At 43.1% G+C, this 20802-nt stretch overlaps 2 protein-coding genes across 2 annotated transcripts; one reads left to right on the forward strand and one right to left on the reverse strand.

Annotated features, from left to right (window-relative positions):
- The first annotated feature begins 3 nt into the window (after window positions 1-3).
- On the forward strand, window positions 4-7499 carry LOC129492788 (uncharacterized). Its single transcript, XM_055298088.1, has 3 exons — window positions 4-135; window positions 1062-1212; window positions 7073-7499. Exons 1-3 carry the CDS (start codon window positions 36-38, stop codon window positions 7269-7271), a joined length of 450 nt encoding a protein of 149 aa, XP_055154063.1. The 5' UTR covers window positions 4-35; the 3' UTR covers window positions 7272-7499.
- Window positions 671-11739, reverse strand: TAT (tyrosine aminotransferase). The gene is made up of 12 exons (XM_055298084.1): window positions 11656-11739; window positions 10827-11073; window positions 10568-10672; window positions 8592-8659; window positions 7582-7740; window positions 7239-7377; window positions 6662-6714; window positions 5735-5887; window positions 5325-5453; window positions 4910-4993; window positions 3766-3864; window positions 671-3339 (listed from the first exon to the last, which is right to left on the reverse strand). The coding sequence occupies exons 2-12, from the start codon at window positions 11059-11061 to the stop codon at window positions 3199-3201; spliced, it is 1365 nt and encodes a 454-aa protein (XP_055154059.1). The 5' UTR covers window positions 11062-11073; window positions 11656-11739; the 3' UTR covers window positions 671-3198.
- Window positions 11740-20802: the final 9063 nt, after the last annotated feature.

Genomic DNA, 20802 nt, shown 5'->3' on the forward strand with positions numbered 1-20802 from the left:
CGCGCCTGCGCAGCCGCGGGTTGCCCAGGGTCGGGATGTTGATGTCGGCCGGGGGCTGCTGTGAGGCGCTTGATAACACCCCGGTTTTGATACTCTCCAGTTACCCGGTAGGCGGGGCTCGGACACAAAGAAAAGGTGAATTCGCAGCTGAGAGCCCTTGTCTCCGATCCTTTTTTTTTTTTTTTGAGGTGGAGTCTCGTTCTATCACCTAGGCTGGAGTGCGGTGGCACGATCTCGGCTCACTGCAAGCTCTGCCTCCCGTGTTCAAGCAATTCTCCTGCCTCAGCCTTCTAAGTAGCTAGGATTACAGGCGCGCGCCACCATGCTCGGCTAATTTTTGTATTTTTAGTACAGTCGGGGTTTCACCAAGTTGGTCAGGCTGGTCTCAAACTCCTGACCTCGTGATCCGCCCGCCTCGGCCTCCCATAGTGTTGGGATTACAGGCGTGAGCCACCGCGCCTGGCTGTCTCCGATCTTTACACGCATTCCTTGTGTTATCTGAAGACACTCTGACGCCATCACCCAAAGCAACTGGCAGTTGACTCTTGGGAATTTTAAGCTTGTGTGGAAAGCAGCCGCCGCCTGGTAGTTCCTTTTTTATCTAGAGACACTCGACGTGGGGGACACCCCAGCAATGCCATCCCTCCTTTGACCTCCATAGCGCGCAGAATTACAAAGTTGGGTAATACTTTATTTGAAAAATGGAAAAGTGCACACACATACACACACACACACACTCTTACAGAGGCACAGGATAATCTGGAAGTATGACCAGCAACTGATAACTGATTCCCTCAGGGGAGAAGAAACTAACTGGGTGGCTGAAGGACAGGAATGAGAAAGAAGGATAGTTGCGTTTGTTTGTATCGTTTGAAATTGTCCAGTGTGCAGTGTTCAAATGTTTGAAGATCCATTGGCTCCCTTATCAAAATGTAAATACCAAGGAAAATCAGGAATTTAAGAAGTCTAAGAATTTTGTAATGCTGGGTAGAATTTTCTGTACGTGTGAAACTAAAACGTCTTTTGTAAATCACGGAGTCTTCCTGTTTATTTCTGGTTAGAGATCTTTGGGGGCTTGGATGAAGGAACAGGAAAAGAGGAGCCAGGCTTTTTTGGAAAATTGGCGGCAGCGGTGGCATACGGGAAACTGAAATCTTTATCTAATCTCATCCTTTGTATATTCATCTTGGATTTGTTGAAGAAAATTAAAAGGTAAATTTTGCTGTGAGCTCACTGAACTCAAACTTAAATTGAAAGGGAACATACGCTGTTTATTTTTGTGAAGGACATTAATTGGGTGTGACTGGCAGGGTTGAGACCTGAAGTTCCTCTTTTAGATAAGGAAAATTTCCCTTGGTGAGAAATCTCTAGACTCGTTATGATAGATTCCTAACCCCCAACCTTGAAAGGTAACTTAAGGCTCCCTCCTCTAAGGGAAGGGCTGAAGAAAAAATTAAACAGGCAACTGTGCCTACGAAGATTTGCAAAAAAAAAAAAAAAAACACATCTAGGACACTTCTTATTTGCTGGGTCAAGCCAGAACCATCAACTTTGTGACCTAGTGAGTGGTTAGTGGATCTAGGCAAGGGTAGTAACTTGGGACCAGAGGTTAGGGATCCGAAAAGTTGAAAATGTGAAGACAAAGGCCAGAGGTTATAACTTACAGCCTCTTGGTTTGCCTTGTTTGTAAGTAGGAAGCCAGAAGTTGAGCTCCCAAATAAAATGTTTTAGGAATCGTAGTTCTTAAGTAACTCTAAAAGTCAGTACATTTACAAAGAAGTAAATGAAACCTCATAGGTAATGAAACAATGAGACTGAGCAGTGCCTGGGATTAGAAATTCCCAAACGGAGAAAAAAACACATCACAGAAGAGCCATACTTGGTAAAATTTATTTAAAAAAAAAAAGAAGAAAAACAATAATTTATGCCCTTGGCAAAATAAAAGATCTTGTCAATATAAGTAAGTGTTTCTTAGAAAATGTATGAAAAGATAATATATATTAATAAATCAATATTAACATTACAGCAAAAGTAATAATGATTATATAATAATGACAAGTGAAGCTATTTCTGGCCCTTACACAGTAGTATTTCTGGAAGGTCTCTGATTCCTGCTTGCTCTAGTACAGGCGTGCTCTCACTTTAAGAAAGCCTGATGCCGCTGGGCTTGGTGGCTCACGCCTGTAATCCCAGCACTTTGGGAGACCCAGGCGGACAGATTGGCTGAGGTCAGGAGTTTGAGACCAGCCTGGCTAACATGGTGAAACCCTGTCTCTACTAAGAATACAAAAATTAGCCGGGCACGGTGGCACACGCCTGTAGTCCCAACTACTCGGGAGGTTGAGGCAGGAGAATCACTTGAACCCAGGAGGCGGAGGTTGCAGTGAGCCAAGATCGCACCACAGCACTCCAGCCTGGGCAACAGAGCAAGACTCCATCTCAAAATAAAGAAAGAAACAAAGAAAGAAAGAAAAGAAAAGCTTATATTGAACTTCTCTAAAAAAAAAAAAAAAAAAGGAAAAACAAAAAAAAGAAAGCCTGATGCACACAAATCTAAATTTAGGAAGTCGATCAATTAAAGGATATTTATTTGCATCACAAAATAATTCTTTACTCCCCCCAAAAATCAATAAAAAGTTCAAATAGCAACTTTTCCTAATGTGTTTAAAATGTAATTACCAAATACATGTGTCCCCAACTTCTTTCCAGTTATAATTCTATTGCATAAAGTGAGGTATACCTGAAGTGAGGCAATAAGAGAGTTGAGCTTCAGACCTGCCTGGAGAGAGCGTATTCTTTCTTAGAGTCTGAGGAAATGGTTGGGGGCACAAATTCTCTCAATCTTTTTCTTTTCTCTCATCCTGAGCTCTTATCTTCTTGTCTCAACTGCTTTCTGGTAAACTTTGTTCACCTGGTACTTTCAAGAAAAAAGGGAGGAAATCTTACGAGAGGGAGGCAGATTAATGAATTAGTGAGTCACTCTAGCAGCGCACAGCAAGGGAGAATCTGCGATGTGAATGAGGAGGATCTGAATGTGAGTGTGGTTGTACTTGGGGAAAAGCAGGAACAATCTTGAACTCTTGACATGGTTCATTTGAGGCCCCTCTCCCAGTAGGGCCACCTGAATCCCTGAGGAGCTGCAAGGCCTAGTCCAGCCCTCCCCAGATGGGACACATCCTCAGGAGAATGGATGCAGGCCTATTTATCACACTCCTCCTGGCTGCCTTCAGCACAATGGTAGTGCTGCTCACAGAACTCCTGGATTCGGCTGCACGCCTCCAGCATCATCACCTCGGGGACTGTGATGACCACTCGGATGAAATTCGGGTACTCAAAGCACTGCAAAAAGAAGAGCCTGTTACTTTCAGAGCAATTGAGTCTGGTACTGGACCACCCTAAAATGGTCAGGACCCTGATCCACAAGAAGTGGTACCATTTCATCAGGGCCATCAGTTCATTCAGTTCCCATGACTGGGATGCTAAGTCAGCAACTGAGTTCATTCATCTTAAAAGGTCTTGTAGGACAGGCTCAATTTCCTCTCACCTAGAACGTTTGTTTACAACTTTTCTTCCCAGTATGGATGGGATTATGATGGTGGGGTGAAGCAAATTTTAAATAGGATCCATGAGACACATCAGTTTGAATCTTATCAAATGAGAAGACATTTTGTTGGAGGAGAAAAGATCAGGCTAAAAACCAGCTCAGAGCTTGCTTCTGGGGCTCCAGAAACTGTTGAGAATGTCCTGAGAGACACAGGCACCCACCGTTGCTGGGAGGCAGTGGACAGATTGCTCAGCAACTAACCGCTCCGTGAACTCCACATCGTTCTCAAATTCTGGGAAATGTTCCATCTCAATTCCAACCTATACCAACAGGAGGGAGAGGCCAACTTATCAGAAGGAGGGAGAACAGGCCAGTTTCCTATGCCAGAAATTAAGGTAGGGGCTACTTTAAAAGATACCTTGGAACTGTACTACTGATCACTGATAAATAAGAGGGCTAATATTTATGGAATTTTTCTCAGGGAAGAGAGGATATATTTTTATTAATAATTTATTAAAGAATTCCTTCCCTGATGCTGATAAATAAAAGCTGGAAATAGAATGCTAGTATGTCTCAAAAGAGACACTATTGGCATTAGGACCAGGCAACTCTTTATGGCATGAGACTAGCCCACCCCTTCCAGGATATTTAACATCCCTGACCCACAAAATGGCAGCCCCTAGTCATTCTGAAAACAAACAAACAAAATTCCCATACATTCCCAGATACCTTTAGGGAACCAGTATCACTCCCAGTTGAGAATTACAATGGTATGAAAAGCCTCTTATTTGTGTCTTAAATCTTCCCTGTATCTACATATGTAAAATGATTCTCTGTACTGAAGAATTAAATCTTTTTTTTTTTTCTTTTCAGATGGGGTCTCTGTCTCCCAGACGGGAGTGCAGTGGCACGATCATGGCTCTCTACAGCCTTGACCTCCCAGGCTCAAGTCATTCTTCCATCTCAGCCTCCCAGGGAGCCGGGACTACAGGAGTGTGCCCCCACGCCCAGCTAATTTTTTTTATTTCTTGTAGAGACAATAGGGTTTCACCATGTTGCCCAGGCTGGTCTCTAACTCCTGTGCTCAAGTGATCCGTCCACCTTGGCCTCCCAAAGTGCTGGCATTGCAGGCGTCAGCCACCATGCCCTGCCTAATTAAGTCATTTAAAGAGTTTTATGAGAACTGATGGAGGCTAAATTACCTCAGTGGGACAATTCAGAATAAGACAACTCCTAAAGTGCTTGGCTCAGGAAGCTAGCTGGTTGTCTTTGTACCCTGTGTGACTGCCTGTGGCAATTCTGCTGAATGACTGCCCTTTGCCTTACAACATGCATTGACCTAGTGCCTGCCACCCACATACTCACCATGAGGTACATGGCCCCAGAAGGGCGGACTGGCTGGAGTCCAGGGATGGCAGCCAACGCCCCATAACAGAGATCAGCACTGGACTACAAGAGGAGGCAAGGAGAAATCAAGGATCAAATTTTAAGTAAAAGAAAAGCCAAGCCATTAAAAATAGACCCCTTATTGAAGAGTGGGAACGTAGGTGTGATGTTCTGGCATAAGGAGTGAAAAAGAAAAAGCTCTATTACTTGAAGCTTTTCACCAGGGGCAGAGAGAATGGCCGGAAGTGAGAAACGTGTGTGTGGATGCTTACACTGATGCCGTCTCCTAATATTGGAACATGGCTCCAGAAAGGAGAACCAATTATTCCTAATTCCACAGGCAGCATTCTCTGACTCCCAAACTCCCAAAGTGGAGGGCAGGAGCTGCCCTTACCTTGAGGAAGCTCAGAGTGTTGTGGTAAAACTCTCCTGGGGTGCGACATAGGATGCTTTTCAGAGCTCCCTGGACAATAGTACAGGGTCCCAAGATGCGCTGACTCAGCTTCACCAGCCCATCTCGGATCTAAAAGACACCCACAAGAAACATGTTGTTTAGCTTTTCTTAAGCATCCCTGTCTTAGGGTTTCTTGTTCTGACCTTTCTATCAGATTTTTAATCTTGGGAAGTGATGGTGTCTAGTGGCATTCTTAGATCAGACCCTCTGGGTTCGTAGCTCAGCTCTGCCACACACCTGCTGTGTGACTGACAAGGAGAAAGAAAAAAAAGCCTCCCTTGTCCCCACTGTGCTCACGAAGTAGATATATACCCTAAATTACACATACTCTTTCACCATATTGTTATCACCTCATTGCCAAAAATGTCTCTTCGGTCATGAATGAGGATCCAGCCCAACCTCCAGCCAGGAACCAGCCAGCGCTTGGCCAGCCCTCCACAGGACAGGATAGGAACATCAGTGCTGAGGGTGGCCAGTGGTTCATATTTGCAATCCGAAAACACCTGAGAAGAGGCACTTGTTATGGTTGTTTTCTTGTCTACTTCTCACTGCAATGCCAGATCCCGTGGCTCCCACCCATTTCCTTCTATCACTAGGGACAGGTCCTTGGATTAATGGGATCATCCCTACCCTGAAGCATGACTGGGATTGCAAGAGGCTTCAAAAGGGACTACACAAAGCCATTTAATCTGGTGTCTGGACTGGATTAAAGGAAGCCTAAAATGAGGAAACTGACCTTAGCCCAGTAATATTTACAACTTCATGAAGCTGGCTCTATGAAATTACTGTCTATAGGAGTTACAGATTTAAAATATGAGTCCACAACCCCTTATCTGAAATTCCTGGGGCCAGGTATGTTTCATAATGCAGAATGGTTTGGGCTTTAGAAAGGCCATGTAGCACATTTACCATACGTTATGTAACACTCCCAGAGCTGTCTAGGATAGTACCCCTAATCAAGAATATTAACATTTCTGCCATTTTCCCCACACTCTTAACAAATATATAGATCCATAAGTGGGAAAAATAAAAATCTACAAATATCAGGTCAAATCAGGTTTTGTAACCAAATGAATTCCAAGAATCTTTGGATTTCCAAAGTTTTTTGGGTTTCGGAAAACTGGCTAAGGAGTTGTGGGTCTGTTTATCTGTAAAAAGTGCAGGGATGCTGATTTGCTGTAATGAAACGATTAGGAGTTGTTTCCGATTATTCCACTTCTAAAGTTCCCATAAAATAATTTGAGATTACTGTAGTGATATATCCTGATCAAACTCACCATGTCTCCATAGATCTCATCAGCTAAGATGGGGACACACTGCCGTGCAGCCACTGAAAATAAAACATGCTGAAATCGGTTTTAATGTGAATTGCTTTATCATGTAATAGTCACATAATATCATGTAATTTCCCTATCCCATAATACTAAGAAGTTACAATTCTTAAAGAGGAAGACAAAAAGCACAAGCAAAGTGTGATTTGCATTTCATGTTTGTGTGTTTTGTCTTCATATTTAAGAACTGTAAATTCTTAATATACTCTTCCAGAGTGCAGAGCCTGAATTCACCATTTAAGTAACTAGATATTTCAGACCCTATCTTCAACATGATGGGAGTGAAGAGGCAAGTATTATTTCTTTTTCTCCTGGGAGTAATGAAGAGACAAGTATTTCTTCTTTTTCTTCTTTTAGGCAAGGCCTACCACTCCTATGGCACAGTATTGATGAGAGACATCAGTGGAGCTCCCCACCTCCACCCCAGGCTTGGAACTTAGGGAATGACTGGTTTTTGTCATTTCACACAACAGCTGAAGGATTCTGTCCCCACCTCATCCTCTGTGAAGTCTGCTGGACGTACCTGCCAGAATCTTCTGAAGATGACGTTTGCTGAACACTGACCCACAGGGGTTTGATGGATTATTGACAATGAGACAAGCTGTCTTTTCATCAATCAGAGATTCCAGTTGTTTCAGGTCAATTTCCCAAGACTTCTCTGGCTGGAGAGAAAGAAAGGATGAGACTAAGATGATTCTAAAACATTTAGGGGGAATCCTCACTTATCTCAAGGGTCCAATGTAAGCAATAAAGTCTATCTCTGGCTTCAACCACCACTTTGAGACCTTCCTGTGCTGAAGTAATGGTCATATATTTTTACAGGTTAGTAACTGAGCATTTGAGTCTAAGATTAAAAAGTCATTTACCAACAAATTGTAGAGTTTGACCTCAATTCCCATAGATTCAGCCAGAGTCTTGTAGAGAGAGAAACCAGGTCTTGGAACCAGGATGTTTTGCCCTGGGTTGGCCAACACAGCTAAACAAAGTTCAATAGCTTGACTGCAGCCACTTGTCAGAATGACATCCTGTGAAGGAAATAAAAGGTTAATTTCATTAGGGGTTCCAACAGCAACAGGAGAAAAGAAGTTGTCAGGTGGGTGAGTTGGGAGCAATTGTGAACTTCCTTTAACAAGTTGTAAGTAGTAGGAAATGTACTAAGCCAAAACCAAAAGAAATTTATATATGTTGATAACTATTGTTGAAATGTTGGCCACTTAAATCACTTTGAAAAGGACAGGTTGGCTGTGACCCAGCAGACTTCCATGAGAGAGCATGCTGGCCTTGGACCTTTTTCGCTTGGTTATTTATTTACTTTTGGCCAGAGATTTGAAGCCTGGCTCTTCTTTGACATACAGGTGACAGACACACATTATGTTAGAAAATGCTGACCCCACACAGTAGACTATAGAGGGAAGGACATCATTTAAACTTGGCACTGCCATCAATTCAATATGTCCTGGTACTTCTGTCTTTCTCTCTAAATGACCTTACAGTAAATGAGAAAAGCTACAATTTTTTTTTAAAAAAGAAAGATCCTATTGGTAAATTTTTTTTAAATAATTTTTTAGTGTTTATGAGTTTTTCTGAAATGATCTTTTACAGACAATCAAATATAGGTGCTCTCTGGATCCTTTTGGCCTCCTTGAGACAGACACCATATTAAGTTGTATGGGATGGTCATTATCACACTGTAATGACATTAACTATAATCACTGATTAGTGACCCCAACTATATGAGAAGTCTTCTAATTGCTAAAGGGAAATTGTTCTCAGCTTTTCCCCCTCTGACACCTGTACTTCTTGTGGAACAGAAACAAGGAAAAGGGGATAGTTTGCCCTAAATTGCTTCCAAGCTGGTGTCTTGTATAAGGCTCACCTTAGCTTCTAGGGGTGCCTCGGGACAGTGGTAATAAGAAGCAATCTCCTCCCGACTGGATAGGAAGCCTGAAAGAAAAGAGTGGAAAGTGGAGCTTTTTTGGTTTTTAAAGACTGTGTCTCACTCTGTCACCCGGGCTTGGAGTACAGTGACACAGCCATAGCTCACTGCGGCCTCAAATTCTGGGCTCAAGGGATCCTCCCACCTCAGCCTCCTGAGTAGCTGGGACTATAGTCATGCTCCCCCACACTCAGCTAATTTTTGAATTTTCTTGTTTTGTTTTTTGTTTTTTTTTGTGTGTGTGTGTGTGTTTTGTTTTTGTAGAGACAGAATCTCCCTCTGTTGCCCAGGCTGATTTCAAACTCCTGGGCTCAGGGGGTCCTCCCACCTCAGCCTCTTGAAAGTGCTGGGATTACAGGGGTGAGCCACTGTGCCTGGCCAGAAGATGAAGTTTTCATCCCTCAACTGACAGCTATGCCCTGGAGGCCCAGCATGGGCTTCAGGCTGCCTCTGCCCCTGCTCAGAGGGCATTCTATTTAGTTCAGCTCTCAGCCACTGTGGATAAAGGAGATTCACTTCACGTTTTGTTTTACAATTTTAGTATAAGCACGAATGTATAAATGATAACAAGGAAGAGCTCCCCAAATACTCTGCACCATCTTGATTTCTGTGATTATGTTTTATTCTGTGTAATACAAGGATTTCTATTATTCCTAAATCTTTTTTAGGGACTATATTTTTTAAGAAGTTGTAATCGCCAGGCGCGGTGGCTCACGCCTGTAATCTCAGCACTTTGGAAGGCCTAGGTGGGTGGATCACCTGAGGTCGGGAGATTGAGACCAGTCTGACCAACATGGAGAAACCTCATCTCTACTAAAAATACAAAAATTAGCTGGGCATGGTGGCGCGTGCCTGTAATCCGAGCTACTCAGGAGGCTGAGAGAGGAGAATCACTTGAACCCGGGAGGCGGAGGTTGCGGTGAGCCAAGATCACGCCACTGCACTCTGCCTGGGCAACAAGGGCAAAAATTTCGTCTCAAGCTGGGCGCAGTGGCTCACGCTTGTAATCCCAGCACTTTGGGAGGCCGAGGCGGGCGGATCACGAGATCAGGAGATCGAGACCACGGTGAAATCCCGTCTCTACTAAAAATACAAAAAAATTAGCCGGGCGTGGTGGTGGGCGCCTGTAGTCCCAGCTACTCGGAAAGGCTGAGGCAGGAGAATGGCGTGAACCCGGGAGGCGGAGCTTGCAGTGAGCCGAGATTGCGCCACTGCACTCCAGCCTGGGCGACAGAGCAAGACTCCATCTCAAAAAAAAAAAAAAAAAAAGTTAAACACTGAAAGTCAAGGAATCATGTACTTTACCAAAATATTCAGGGTAGAAATTTTTAATAGATGGAGAGAATTAAACCTAAAAAGGAGTAATTTCAATCTATCAGAAACAACCTTCTGTCCTTTAGTTTGACAGCCCATTTTTTGTTGTTCTTGGGTGTTTGTTTGTTTAACCCCGTTAGTCTTAAACGGTAACAATTGCATTTCAATGTGCTCAGGACCATAATGAAAATAGGCCTTCAATACATAGAGAAGCAGAAATGAAGCAAAGGAGCTATTTACACAGAGCAATAAGCAAATCCACTTAGGACCTAGAGGCTCAGCAAACACGAAGCTCCTGCCAGACTCAAGGCCTTCAGATCAGAATTAGTAATGACAGGAGAGGAGTTTTACTTGACAAGTAAGTATGTTTGGGAGCCTAGAGGGGAAGTGCCCATATGCCAAAGAAAGCCCGGAAAGAAGTTGGACCTTGATGCCTTGTATTTAAGCATCCCAAGACCTCTTTCCCAAATCCAAAGGACCATGTAATCTGAGCCTCTCCTTAGTAATTATGCAACAGGAAAGTGAAGAGGATTGCTAGACATTTAGTCTAGAGCACTAAAGATTTGGCAGTCACCAGGTATGGAGTCTCAGGAGGAGCTTACCGACGGATGGGGCATAGCCATTATATTTGCCTGAGTCCAGGGCATCTTTCATTGCCTGGGTAACTTCAGGGTCTGTAGGCAGGTTTCCAAACACAGTAGGGTCCCCTTTTTATGGGAGGAAAAAACAAAAGGAGCCAAGAGGTTATTCTCCCATGTTCAGTATTCAGACTCACCCCCAACTGCCATCTTCTCCAGCCAGCCTGTGAACATGAGAGTAGAGGAGGACACTGACAGCCCCTTAGTAGTGTCCCCAACTCACCAATGGACAGGGAAATCATGGTTTTGCTTGGATTTGGTTTCACCTTCATGTTGTCCACAATGGCTCGGATGGGGTTGAAAGTTTTGTTGACCATGTCTGAGGGCCTCACAGACCACCTGGCCTTCCTGCCTTTCATTTTTCCCGGCACAGAGCTTCTCCCACCGACGTTGACATGCACGTCCAGAATTGAGGGGAGGTTGCCTTTGCTGCTCATCTGAATCACGTGTGGGTCCATCACTAGCGAAGACTGCGAGGGGAAAGAAGGTCCCTGTGATGTTGAAAACATAGCGCTGGGGGAGAAAGGAGCTACATTTCGATGTAAACACTGGGTGACTTCACTAAAAGTGTCTTTCCAAACACTGTCTTTATTTTTTTTTCTACTTTCTCTTGTAAAGTAGCTTTACTATGAATGACGGGAGTTTTAAGAGTTTTTACTGAGATGGAAAATAAAGCAAGAACCCATTCTACTTAAGTAGGATTTGCTACACGCATCTGCAATTCCTGTCAAAGCTTAACCATGCTCTATGTGAAACCAAGAAGGAATAACATGAAAATTGTTAATCAATCAAAGCATAGGTGCTCCCTCCTTTCCATGAGAGCCTATCCAAGGAAATCTACCTAATGCTTCTTGTCATCTGCAGAGGACCAGGAAGAACCACTCCATCTTGTTAGAAGTTCCATGTAAATATCATTGTTAGTAAAAGTAAAACCTTATCCCATAAGCATCTTACAGCCCTAGTTGGAAAAAGAAATCAATACACCAAAAAGAAAAAAATTAACAGCCCAATCAGTCACCACCGCCTGATCAGCCTGGGCTTGAGAATTTTACCTTCCAAGTAAAGGAGAAAGCAGCCTCCAAGAAGCCAACCCCGAAAGCTCCCTTAGCTCTTCTTTGACAGGTTACAGCGGCAATGAACTCAGATGCAAATCCTAACTCCTGAAATAGTCTCCACAAATGGGCGTTGGGCTTGAAACTTTCATGCCATTGGTTGGAATGACAGCTCAGCAGCCAGCCCTCCCCTCAGCTTCTTTCCTCCTCTCCCCTCCTCATTGCCTCTCATCCCTAAGCCCACCTCCCACCCTCAAAGCAGGAATTTGTCCTCACTTCAAACATCTGGAATTCTCCTGTGTTAACTCTTTCTGGGCACTTGGTGAGATGGTTTGAGAACATCTACTGTCAGAGAGTAGTTCTGATTACAGTTGATAGCTTTTATTAAATTTGTTTTACAAAACAGCATGTTAAAATTTTAACAGTACAGAAATATATAAAGTAAGAAGTGAGCATTCTTCCTTGCACTGGCTCCCTGTACACTTCATTCTCACTCCCAGGGGTAGAGGGTGGTAATGGTCAGGCTCTTTCTCTCCATTCAGAGATAGACACATTAGATATAGGTGCATAGATACATAATTTTATAGATTTCAAAACACAGATAGGATCGTGCTCTACACCTTGTTTGGCAACATTTTTTTTAACTTCCTACATCTTGGATGCCCCTCCTTGTCAGTCCACAAAGTTTTGCTCCAACCAGAACAAATTGGGCACTTAACTTCCATTCAGCAAATATCTGAAAAGCACAGGGTGTCCAAGGCAGCTGAAACCTGTGCAGTTTTATCCTTGCACTGTGCGTGAATTCTTCATTTACCTCCTGTGGTTGTTGGAAGAATTTTAAATGTCAGGTGCGATCTACACAAAACAACTTTGCTAAGCAAGACACAAGGTCCACAGCCAAAATCTCAACATTCCTGTGAGCAGATGGAAAATGCCACCCACTGAAGGGTTAAGAGAAGCCTCAGTGATCTCCCCAGGGCTCAGATCCTATCTGTTTATTTGTTGGAAGACAAAGATTTTTCACATCAATTTGTTCTTCTCCATTCACTTTTCAGGGAGTCAAGCCTCCATTGGGGCTGAATACAGTAGTCCCCTCCTTACCCACAGGGAGCACACTCCAAGACCTCCAGTGAATGCCTGAAATTATGGATGTCTGAAACCATGGGTAGTACTGAGCCCTAGGTACACTATGTTTTCTCTTATGCAGTAATGGCAGGTAACGTCTATAGCATGGATACACTAGAAAAAACTATTCACGTCTTGGGCCAAGGGCATCCTTGTCATAAATGTTAGTTTACATATTTTATTATTTCCTTAAGACAGATTTCTATACATGGATTGTGTTGCAAAGAATAAGCATTTCTCTTTTACATTTTTAGTAAATATGATATATCCTTATATAATAAATTCAAACAGAGATGTACATGAATTAAACCCTGATCACCTTCCCTCCCTGCATTCTCATGTCATATAAAAAAATCATTTTTAGTCATTTCTTGTGTACCCTTCCAAATGCTTTCTATGTTTATTACAATACGTATAAAGCTTGTTTGGGAGTTGCTAAAAAAATAGAGACTAAACATGGTCTGTAGTTGCACTGTCTAATACTGTAGCTACTAGTCATAAGTGGCTGTTGAATACTTGAAATGTGGCTGGTCTGAATTAAGATGTGTTGTAAAATACACATCAGGTTTTGAAGACTTAGTATAAAAAAAGAATATTAAATATCTCATATAATTTTATATGATTACATGTTTAAAGAATATTTGGGGGCTGGGCGTGGTGGCTCACACCTTTGGTAATCCCAGCCCTTTGGGAGGCCAAGGTGGATGGATCACTTGAGCTAAGGAGTTCAAGACCAGCTAGGGCAACATAGCGAAAACTCGTCCATACAAAAAGATACAAAAACTAGGCAGGCATGGTGGCATGAGCCTGTAGTCCCAGCTACTTGGGAGGCTGAGGTAGGAAGATCACCTGAGCCCAGGAGGTCAAGGCTGCAGAGAGCTGTGATCATGCCATTGCACTCCAGCCTGGGTGACAGAATGAGACCTTGCCTCAGAAAAAGAAATATATATATATATTATATATATATATATATAATGTATTTTATTTTACTCAGTACACCACATATATAATAAAATATATAATAATAAAATATATATAATAAAATTTATATATGGTGTACTGAGTAAAATAAAATACATTCTTAAAATTAATTTCACCTATTTGTTTTTATATCTTAAAATATTTCTATTAGGAAATTTGAAGTCACTATGTGGCTTGCATTCTGTCTATTGGACAGGGCTGTTCTGTAGCTTGCTTTTTTTAAAATCTTAATAACGTGTGGGCCGGGCGTGGTGGCTCATGCCTGTAACCCCAGCACTTTGGAGGCCAAGGCAGGCAGATCATCTGAGATCAGGAGTTCAAGACCAACCTGGCCAACATGGCAAAACCCCATTTCTACTAAAAATACAAAAATTAGCCAGGCACAGTGGTGTGTACCTGTAATCCCAGCTACTCAGGAGGCTGAGGCAGGAGAATCGCTTGAACCCAGGAGGCGGAGGTTGTGGTGAGCCAAGATCATGCCACTGCACTCCAGTCTGGGTGACAGAGTGAGACTCCGTCTCAAAAAATAAAAAATAAAAATAAATAGCCTGGTGTGGTGGCTCACGCCTATAATCCCAGCACTTTGGGAGGCCGAGGCAGGTGGATCACGAGGTCAGGAGATAGAGACCATCCTGGCTAACACCGTGAAACCCCGTCTGTACTAAAAATACAAAAATTAGCCAGGCCTGGTGGCAGGCCCCTGTAGTCCCAGCCACCCGGGAGACTGAGGCAGGAGAATGGCGTGAACCCGGGAGGTGGAGCTTGCAGTGAGCTGAGATCTCAACGCTGTACTCCAGTCTGGGTGACAGAGTGAGACTCTGTCTCCAAAAAAAATAAATAAATAAATAAAAATAAATAATGTGTTGTGTGAACAGTTTTTCCATTTTCATACAGAGAGATCAACTTCGTCCTTTTTAATGGCTGCATAGTGTTTATTCTACTGTCATCAGACATGGGGCAGCTTCCAATATTTTTTCCTATTACAAATAAGGCCGGGCGTGATGGCCCACGCCTGTAATCCCAGCACTTTGGGAGGCCAAGACGGGTGGATCACGAGGTCAGTAGATCGAGACCATCCTGGCTAACACGGTGAAACCCTGTCTCTACTAAAAATATAAAAAATTAGCCGGGCGTGGTGGCAGGCGCCTGTAGTCCCAGCTACTCATAGTCCCAGCTACTCGGGAGGCTGAGGCAGGAGAATGGCATGAATCCGGGAGGCGGAGCTTGCAGTGAGCCGAGATCGCGCCACTGCACTCCATCCTGGGCGACAGAGCCAGACTCTGTCTCAATAAATAAATAAATGAAATAAAAAATAAAGCATATCGAATGTCCTTGTACATTCATGACCGATAGAGAACTTTTATGCATATCTTGTTATTTGAGGGATAGTTTCAATGACAGACTATACAAAGACAAAAGCAATGCAAATATGTTTAATTTGAACAACCTCTTAGAGTTCAGACTACCTGTCATGATGATATACTGTGCTTGAGAAATGACACAGGTACCCCACTGAGTGTTACTGCAGTGGTTCTCCAGGTGGACAGAGACTCAGAAGTGTTAAAAAAAAAATTATTCAATAACACTTGTTAAAGCATGGTAAGGCAGACTTTATTCAGGACCATTCCAATAGCTAGATGGCCCACTGCAATGGATTTTCCAGTGCAGAAGAGAGATTGGATTCAACTCCAAAAATGGTGATGGCAAGTGTGGATTTATAGCCAAGGATGGAAAAAGTAAGAGGAATCATCAGGAGTAAGGGGGATTCTGCTAAACTGACCTAGAAGGCCAATGTCAGTGTCATCCTGCTGAAGACAGGCCATGGTGATCAAACATTCTCTGGGGGACAGCAAAGAATGAGGAACTCGGTCAGATATGCAGGGTGGGAAATCTTGCCAAAATGACTCGGGGTTCTTTGCTAAAACTGGATCTTGCAAGAAAGTGCAGATGGGCTTAGAAGAAGATCCAGAAGCCTGACAAAAGTCTGGTCAATCAGAGAATCTTTGTCAGAGGTTGAGACCATTGGTCTTTAAAAGAGATCAAGCAAGGATCAGATTTTTCTCAATGTGAGAAGGCTACTATGACTGATTTCTGTCACTCAAGGTTCAGATTTTCTTTTCTTTTTTTTTGAGACGGAGTCTCACCCTCCTCACCCAGGCTGGAGTGCAATGACGCTATCTCAGCTCACTGCAACCTCCGCCTCCCGGGTTCATGCCATTCTCCTGCCTCAGCCTCCCGAGTAGCTGGGATTACAGGCACACACGACCACACCCGGCTAATTTTCATATTTTTAGTAGAGATGGGGTTTCACCATATTGGCCAGGCTGGTCTTGAACTCCTGACATCAAGTGATCCTCCTGCCTCAGCCTCCCAAACTGCTGGGATTACAGGCGTGAGCCACTGCACCTGGCCTCAAGGTTCAGATTTTCAAGGAGATTCAGATCCAACTCCCCCTCCCACATTCACACAGCCTGTAAGATTGGTGTCCTGTCTCCAACTGGACATTAAACCAGGAGACTTAGATTATTCCCTTATAGGTTGTGACCCCTGGGGTCTTCCCTTTTTATCTTGGGAGCTCAGGCATTTTGTTATATTTTATCAAGTATGTCTAAATATTTTTGTAATGGAAGGTTTTCTAGGTTATCCTGTCCTCAATACAGCCAGAAAAGGAAATCTGTCTTCTTCCTTACTTAAAATGTCACTTTGTACTAAATTCCTATATCTTCTTGAATCTGTTTCTGGCATACGCTATTCCAGAATATTCTATTCCAGAAGGAACATTCTTACAGTTCTTTATACACACAGCCACATTGCTTTAAGAAAGGCCATTTACCTTTCTATCAGTAATTGTTTGCAAACCCTGGGAATTATTTTCTAAAAAAAACTTTGCCAAATTGATTGATGGAGGAAAAATGGTATCCAAGGGCTGCTGTTATTTCTGTTAACTCTGTCCCCTTTATTTTAGCGAAGGTGGTCATATTTCATGTTTCTTTGCTCTTCCCATTTTGTGAATTGTCTGTTCATGTCCCTCACCCGTCTGTGTACAAGGGGACTCATCTTTTTCGTAGGTAGGACTTTGGCCTAGGAAGCCACTGCAAAGCAACAAGACAGCTGCTTTGAGATCACTGGCCCAGTCTCCTCTGTGTCAACCTGACTGGCTGAGACTCGGGTTTACAGATCAAAGAACAGCAAGCAGCACAAAATTTTGGCGGGTTGTCCTGCAAATAGTGCCGCTGACGCAGAATCTGCAGGCCAAGGGGTGTGTGATGGGGACAAGAGCTGCTGTACCAGAAGGTCATCACCATGGACACACCCTCGCCTCGGCTTTGGCAGCTGACAATGAAACCTAAATCAGAAGGAAAAACAGACAAGGCAAACAAGTTTTGGTCATGCGCTCTTCTGTAGCTAATGTTCTCCCTCAGTAGAAAGCAGACAGAGAGGGCCGGGCCCAGTGGCTCACGCCTGTAATCCCAGCACTTTGGGAGGCAGAGGCGGTCGGATCACAAGGTCAGGAGATCGAGACCATCCTGGCTAACATGGTGAAACCCCGTCTCTACTAAAAATACAAAAAAAACAAAAAAAATTTGCCGGGCGTGGTGGCGGGTGCCTGTAGTCCCACCTGGAGGCTGAGGCAGGAGAATGCCGTGAACCTGGGAGGCGAAGCTTGCAGTGAGCCGAGATCGCGCCACTGCACTCCAGCCTGGATGGCAGAGCGAGACTCTGTCTCAAAAAAGGAATATAAAAAGAGAAAACATGAAGACAGAGCCAACTGGGAAAGCCTTAAGAAAAAGTGAATTAACTATATGGATTAAGTATGGACTACTCTCCAACCTTTTATTGCTCATCTTTATTAATTATTTTGTATCTTTGCACCCTGTATCATCATTAGTTATCACTCATCTGTTGGGTACAGAGAATGTACATGTTCCACTTCCCCTAGCTGACTGTATGTTACATGAGGAAATGCACAGCGAGGACATTCCCAATACTTTCAACATTCTCCTTCGTATCTGGCCCAGCACTTTATAGAAGCCGTGTTCAATACTCGTTAGCCAGTTGGCAATAAATTACAGTACATAATCCAGAGGGGGAAAAATGGTGGAGGAAGTGGTAATTGAAGGGAAACCAAAGTCTTTTCATATTTATTGTATTTGTAGATGGTGGGGTGAAGAATTTAGGAGGGATTAAGAGACCAGCTTGGATTTTGATAATGTATAATGCCTTACATTTATAGAGGGCTTTGTGGTTTGATCTCCCACTCATTATCTCAATTATCTTATGTCATTCTCTCTTTCTCTCTCTCTCTCTCTCTCCCCATAAGCTAGACAGGGAGAAGGCTGTCAGAATGGAGAGGTAAGCCTGGTTGAGCTTTCTTTTTTTTAATGAAACTATTTATTTATTTAAAGATTTTCACAGCCAGGGTGGTGGCTCACACCTGTAATCCCAGCACTTTGGGAAGCCAAGATGGGCGGATCACCTGAGGTCAGGAGTTCGAGACCAGCCTGAGCAACAACCCTGTCTCTACTAAAAATGCAAAAATTAGCTGAGCGTGGTAGCACATGCATGTAATCCCAGCTACACTGGAGGTTGAGGCAGGAGAATCACTTGAACCTGGGAGGCAGAGGTTGCAGTGAGTTGAGATCATGCCACTGCACTTCAGCCTGGGCAAGGGAGTGAAACTCTATCTCAAAAGAAAAAAAAAGAGATTTTCAGAAAAGCTGCAGATAGTAGAGTTCCCACATACCTCTCACCCAGTTTCTCCCTTTTTAAACATATTATATTTACCATGGTAAATTCTTAGTCACAACTAAGAAACAAACATTGGCCCATTAATATTAACTAAACTCCACACTTTATTCAGATCTCACTAGTTTCTCTTACTAACATCCTTTCTCTGTTCCAAGATCCCATCTGGGATATCACATTATATTTGGTGGTCATGTCTCCTTAGTTCCCTCTGGTCTGTAACAGTTTCTTAGACTTTGTTTTTCATGACCTTGGCAGTTTTGGTGTAGAATATTCTTGAATTTGGGTTTGTCTGATATTTTTCTCATGGGTTCTGGAAAGACCAGTTGAGCTTTTAAAGTTACAGCCACTCATTCCACATCAGCTCTAAAGGTTAAAAAAGAAATAGAATCTTCATCTGTTTGCTGATTGAAATGTTTGCGGGCTGCTTTCTCATGAAGCTTAGCAAATAACATCATCCTGTTTGTTTTGAGCTTTGCATAATCATTTAAACATGGCCATTAACTCAGTCATTTTCATTTAGTTGGAACTTCGTGTTCCTTCACTTGTGCATGGTTAAAACCTGAATCCCACTCTAGTTCTTAGCATTCATCAAGAAAGGGTGTCATTTGTACTCAGAGGAAGCCACCAAGCAAATACACCTAGGTTCCTGGGAAATCATTCTGCGTTCTTGCCATTCGGGCATTCAGAATAATCTAGAGTCCAAACCATGGCCCAACCTATCAGCCTACCTCTGGACCACAATGTCCTTTTATTTTTATAGTAACACATTGTTGATTGTGTTTTTCTTAATTGAAGTATAATTCACATACCATAAAATTCATCCTTTTCAAGAGTACAATTCAGTGGCTTTTATCATATTCACAAATGATACAACCATCACCACTATCCAATTTCAGAACCTTGTTATCATCCCAGAAGGAAACCCTGTGTCCTATCCCATTAGCAGTTACTCCCATTTCTCTCTGTTCCAGCCCTTGGCAATCACTAATCTACCTTTCACCTCTATGGATCTGTCTATACCAGACACTTCATAAAAATGGAATCACATAATATGTGGTCTTTTGTATGTGACTTCTTTCACTTAGCATAATGTCGTCAAGATTCACCCATGTTATAGCATGTACCGGCACTTCATTCCTTTTTGTGGATGAATAATATTCCATTATTCACATGGACTATACGCCACACTTTGCATATCTATTCACCAGCTAATGGAAATTTGGTTCGTGTCCTAGTTGACTGTGTTTTGGTAGCTGCTCAGTGTTTGCTAATTGACTCAGTTCCTGGTGTCACAGCTTGTTTTCCTTCTCAACCCCATGTCTAGCCCACAAACAAAATATAGGCAAACAGTGGCTATAGCTAAAAACAAACACACAGGAACACCAAAAGATCACCTACAGCCAGGCGCGGTGGCTCACGCCTGTAATCCCAGCACTTTGGGAGGCCGAGGTGGTCGGATCACGAGGTCAGGAGATAGAGACCATCCTGGCTAACACGGTGAAACCCCATCTCTACTAAAAATACAAAAAAACTAGCCGGGCATGGTGGCGGGCGCCATCTTGGTCTGGTGATGAGGACAGGGATTTTTGTGTCCCCTAAATTGGTTCTCGTTTATGCTGCTTGCAAACATTCCTCATTTGGGAGACTCCTAATGGCAAAACCACACCAAGCTGCTGTCCTCCTGATAGTGAATAGATTTTGTTCCCAAAGGATAGTTACCTGAAAGGACCAATAAGACACCCTCCAACTGAGGTCATTCCACCTCTTTCTGCAAAATTACTTTGAAGGGTCAAATATGGGACTGAGATTCAGTGGCACCTTTCTCAGCCAGGTTTTTGCTTTGTTTGTTTTGTTTTGTCTTGTTTTTTGGAGGTGATCTTTTTTCTTTTCTGTCTCTCTCTCTCTGTCTCTCTATGTCTGTGTGTGTGTGTTGTGTGTGTGTCTTCCTCCCTCCCTCCCTCTCTCTCTCTATTGGTACAGTACTTAAGTGGCATTTAAGAAATCAATAAAGCAACAAAAATTATTAACTTTTGTGACCAAAGTGACCTCCCTTCAGCCCCCAGTTGATTAGGCTTTTTTGTTTCCTGGCTGGTGGATATCAATAGGCAAAGGTAAGACCAAGTCAACCTGCCCTGGTTGGTTTTTGTTTTATTGACATTTGCTGGGTGCCCTTGATGTGAAAAGCATTGTGATAGTTGCTGGGGATAGGTAGATAAGACACAGGCATTCCCAATACAGAGGTGAGACGCCAGTAAACAAATGATCGTCACCATGGAGGTCTGTAGGAGGTTC

This window comes from Symphalangus syndactylus, chromosome 11 (assembly GCF_028878055.3).
Source record: "Symphalangus syndactylus isolate Jambi chromosome 11, NHGRI_mSymSyn1-v2.1_pri, whole genome shotgun sequence".
NCBI lineage: Eukaryota > Metazoa > Chordata > Mammalia > Primates > Hylobatidae > Symphalangus > Symphalangus syndactylus.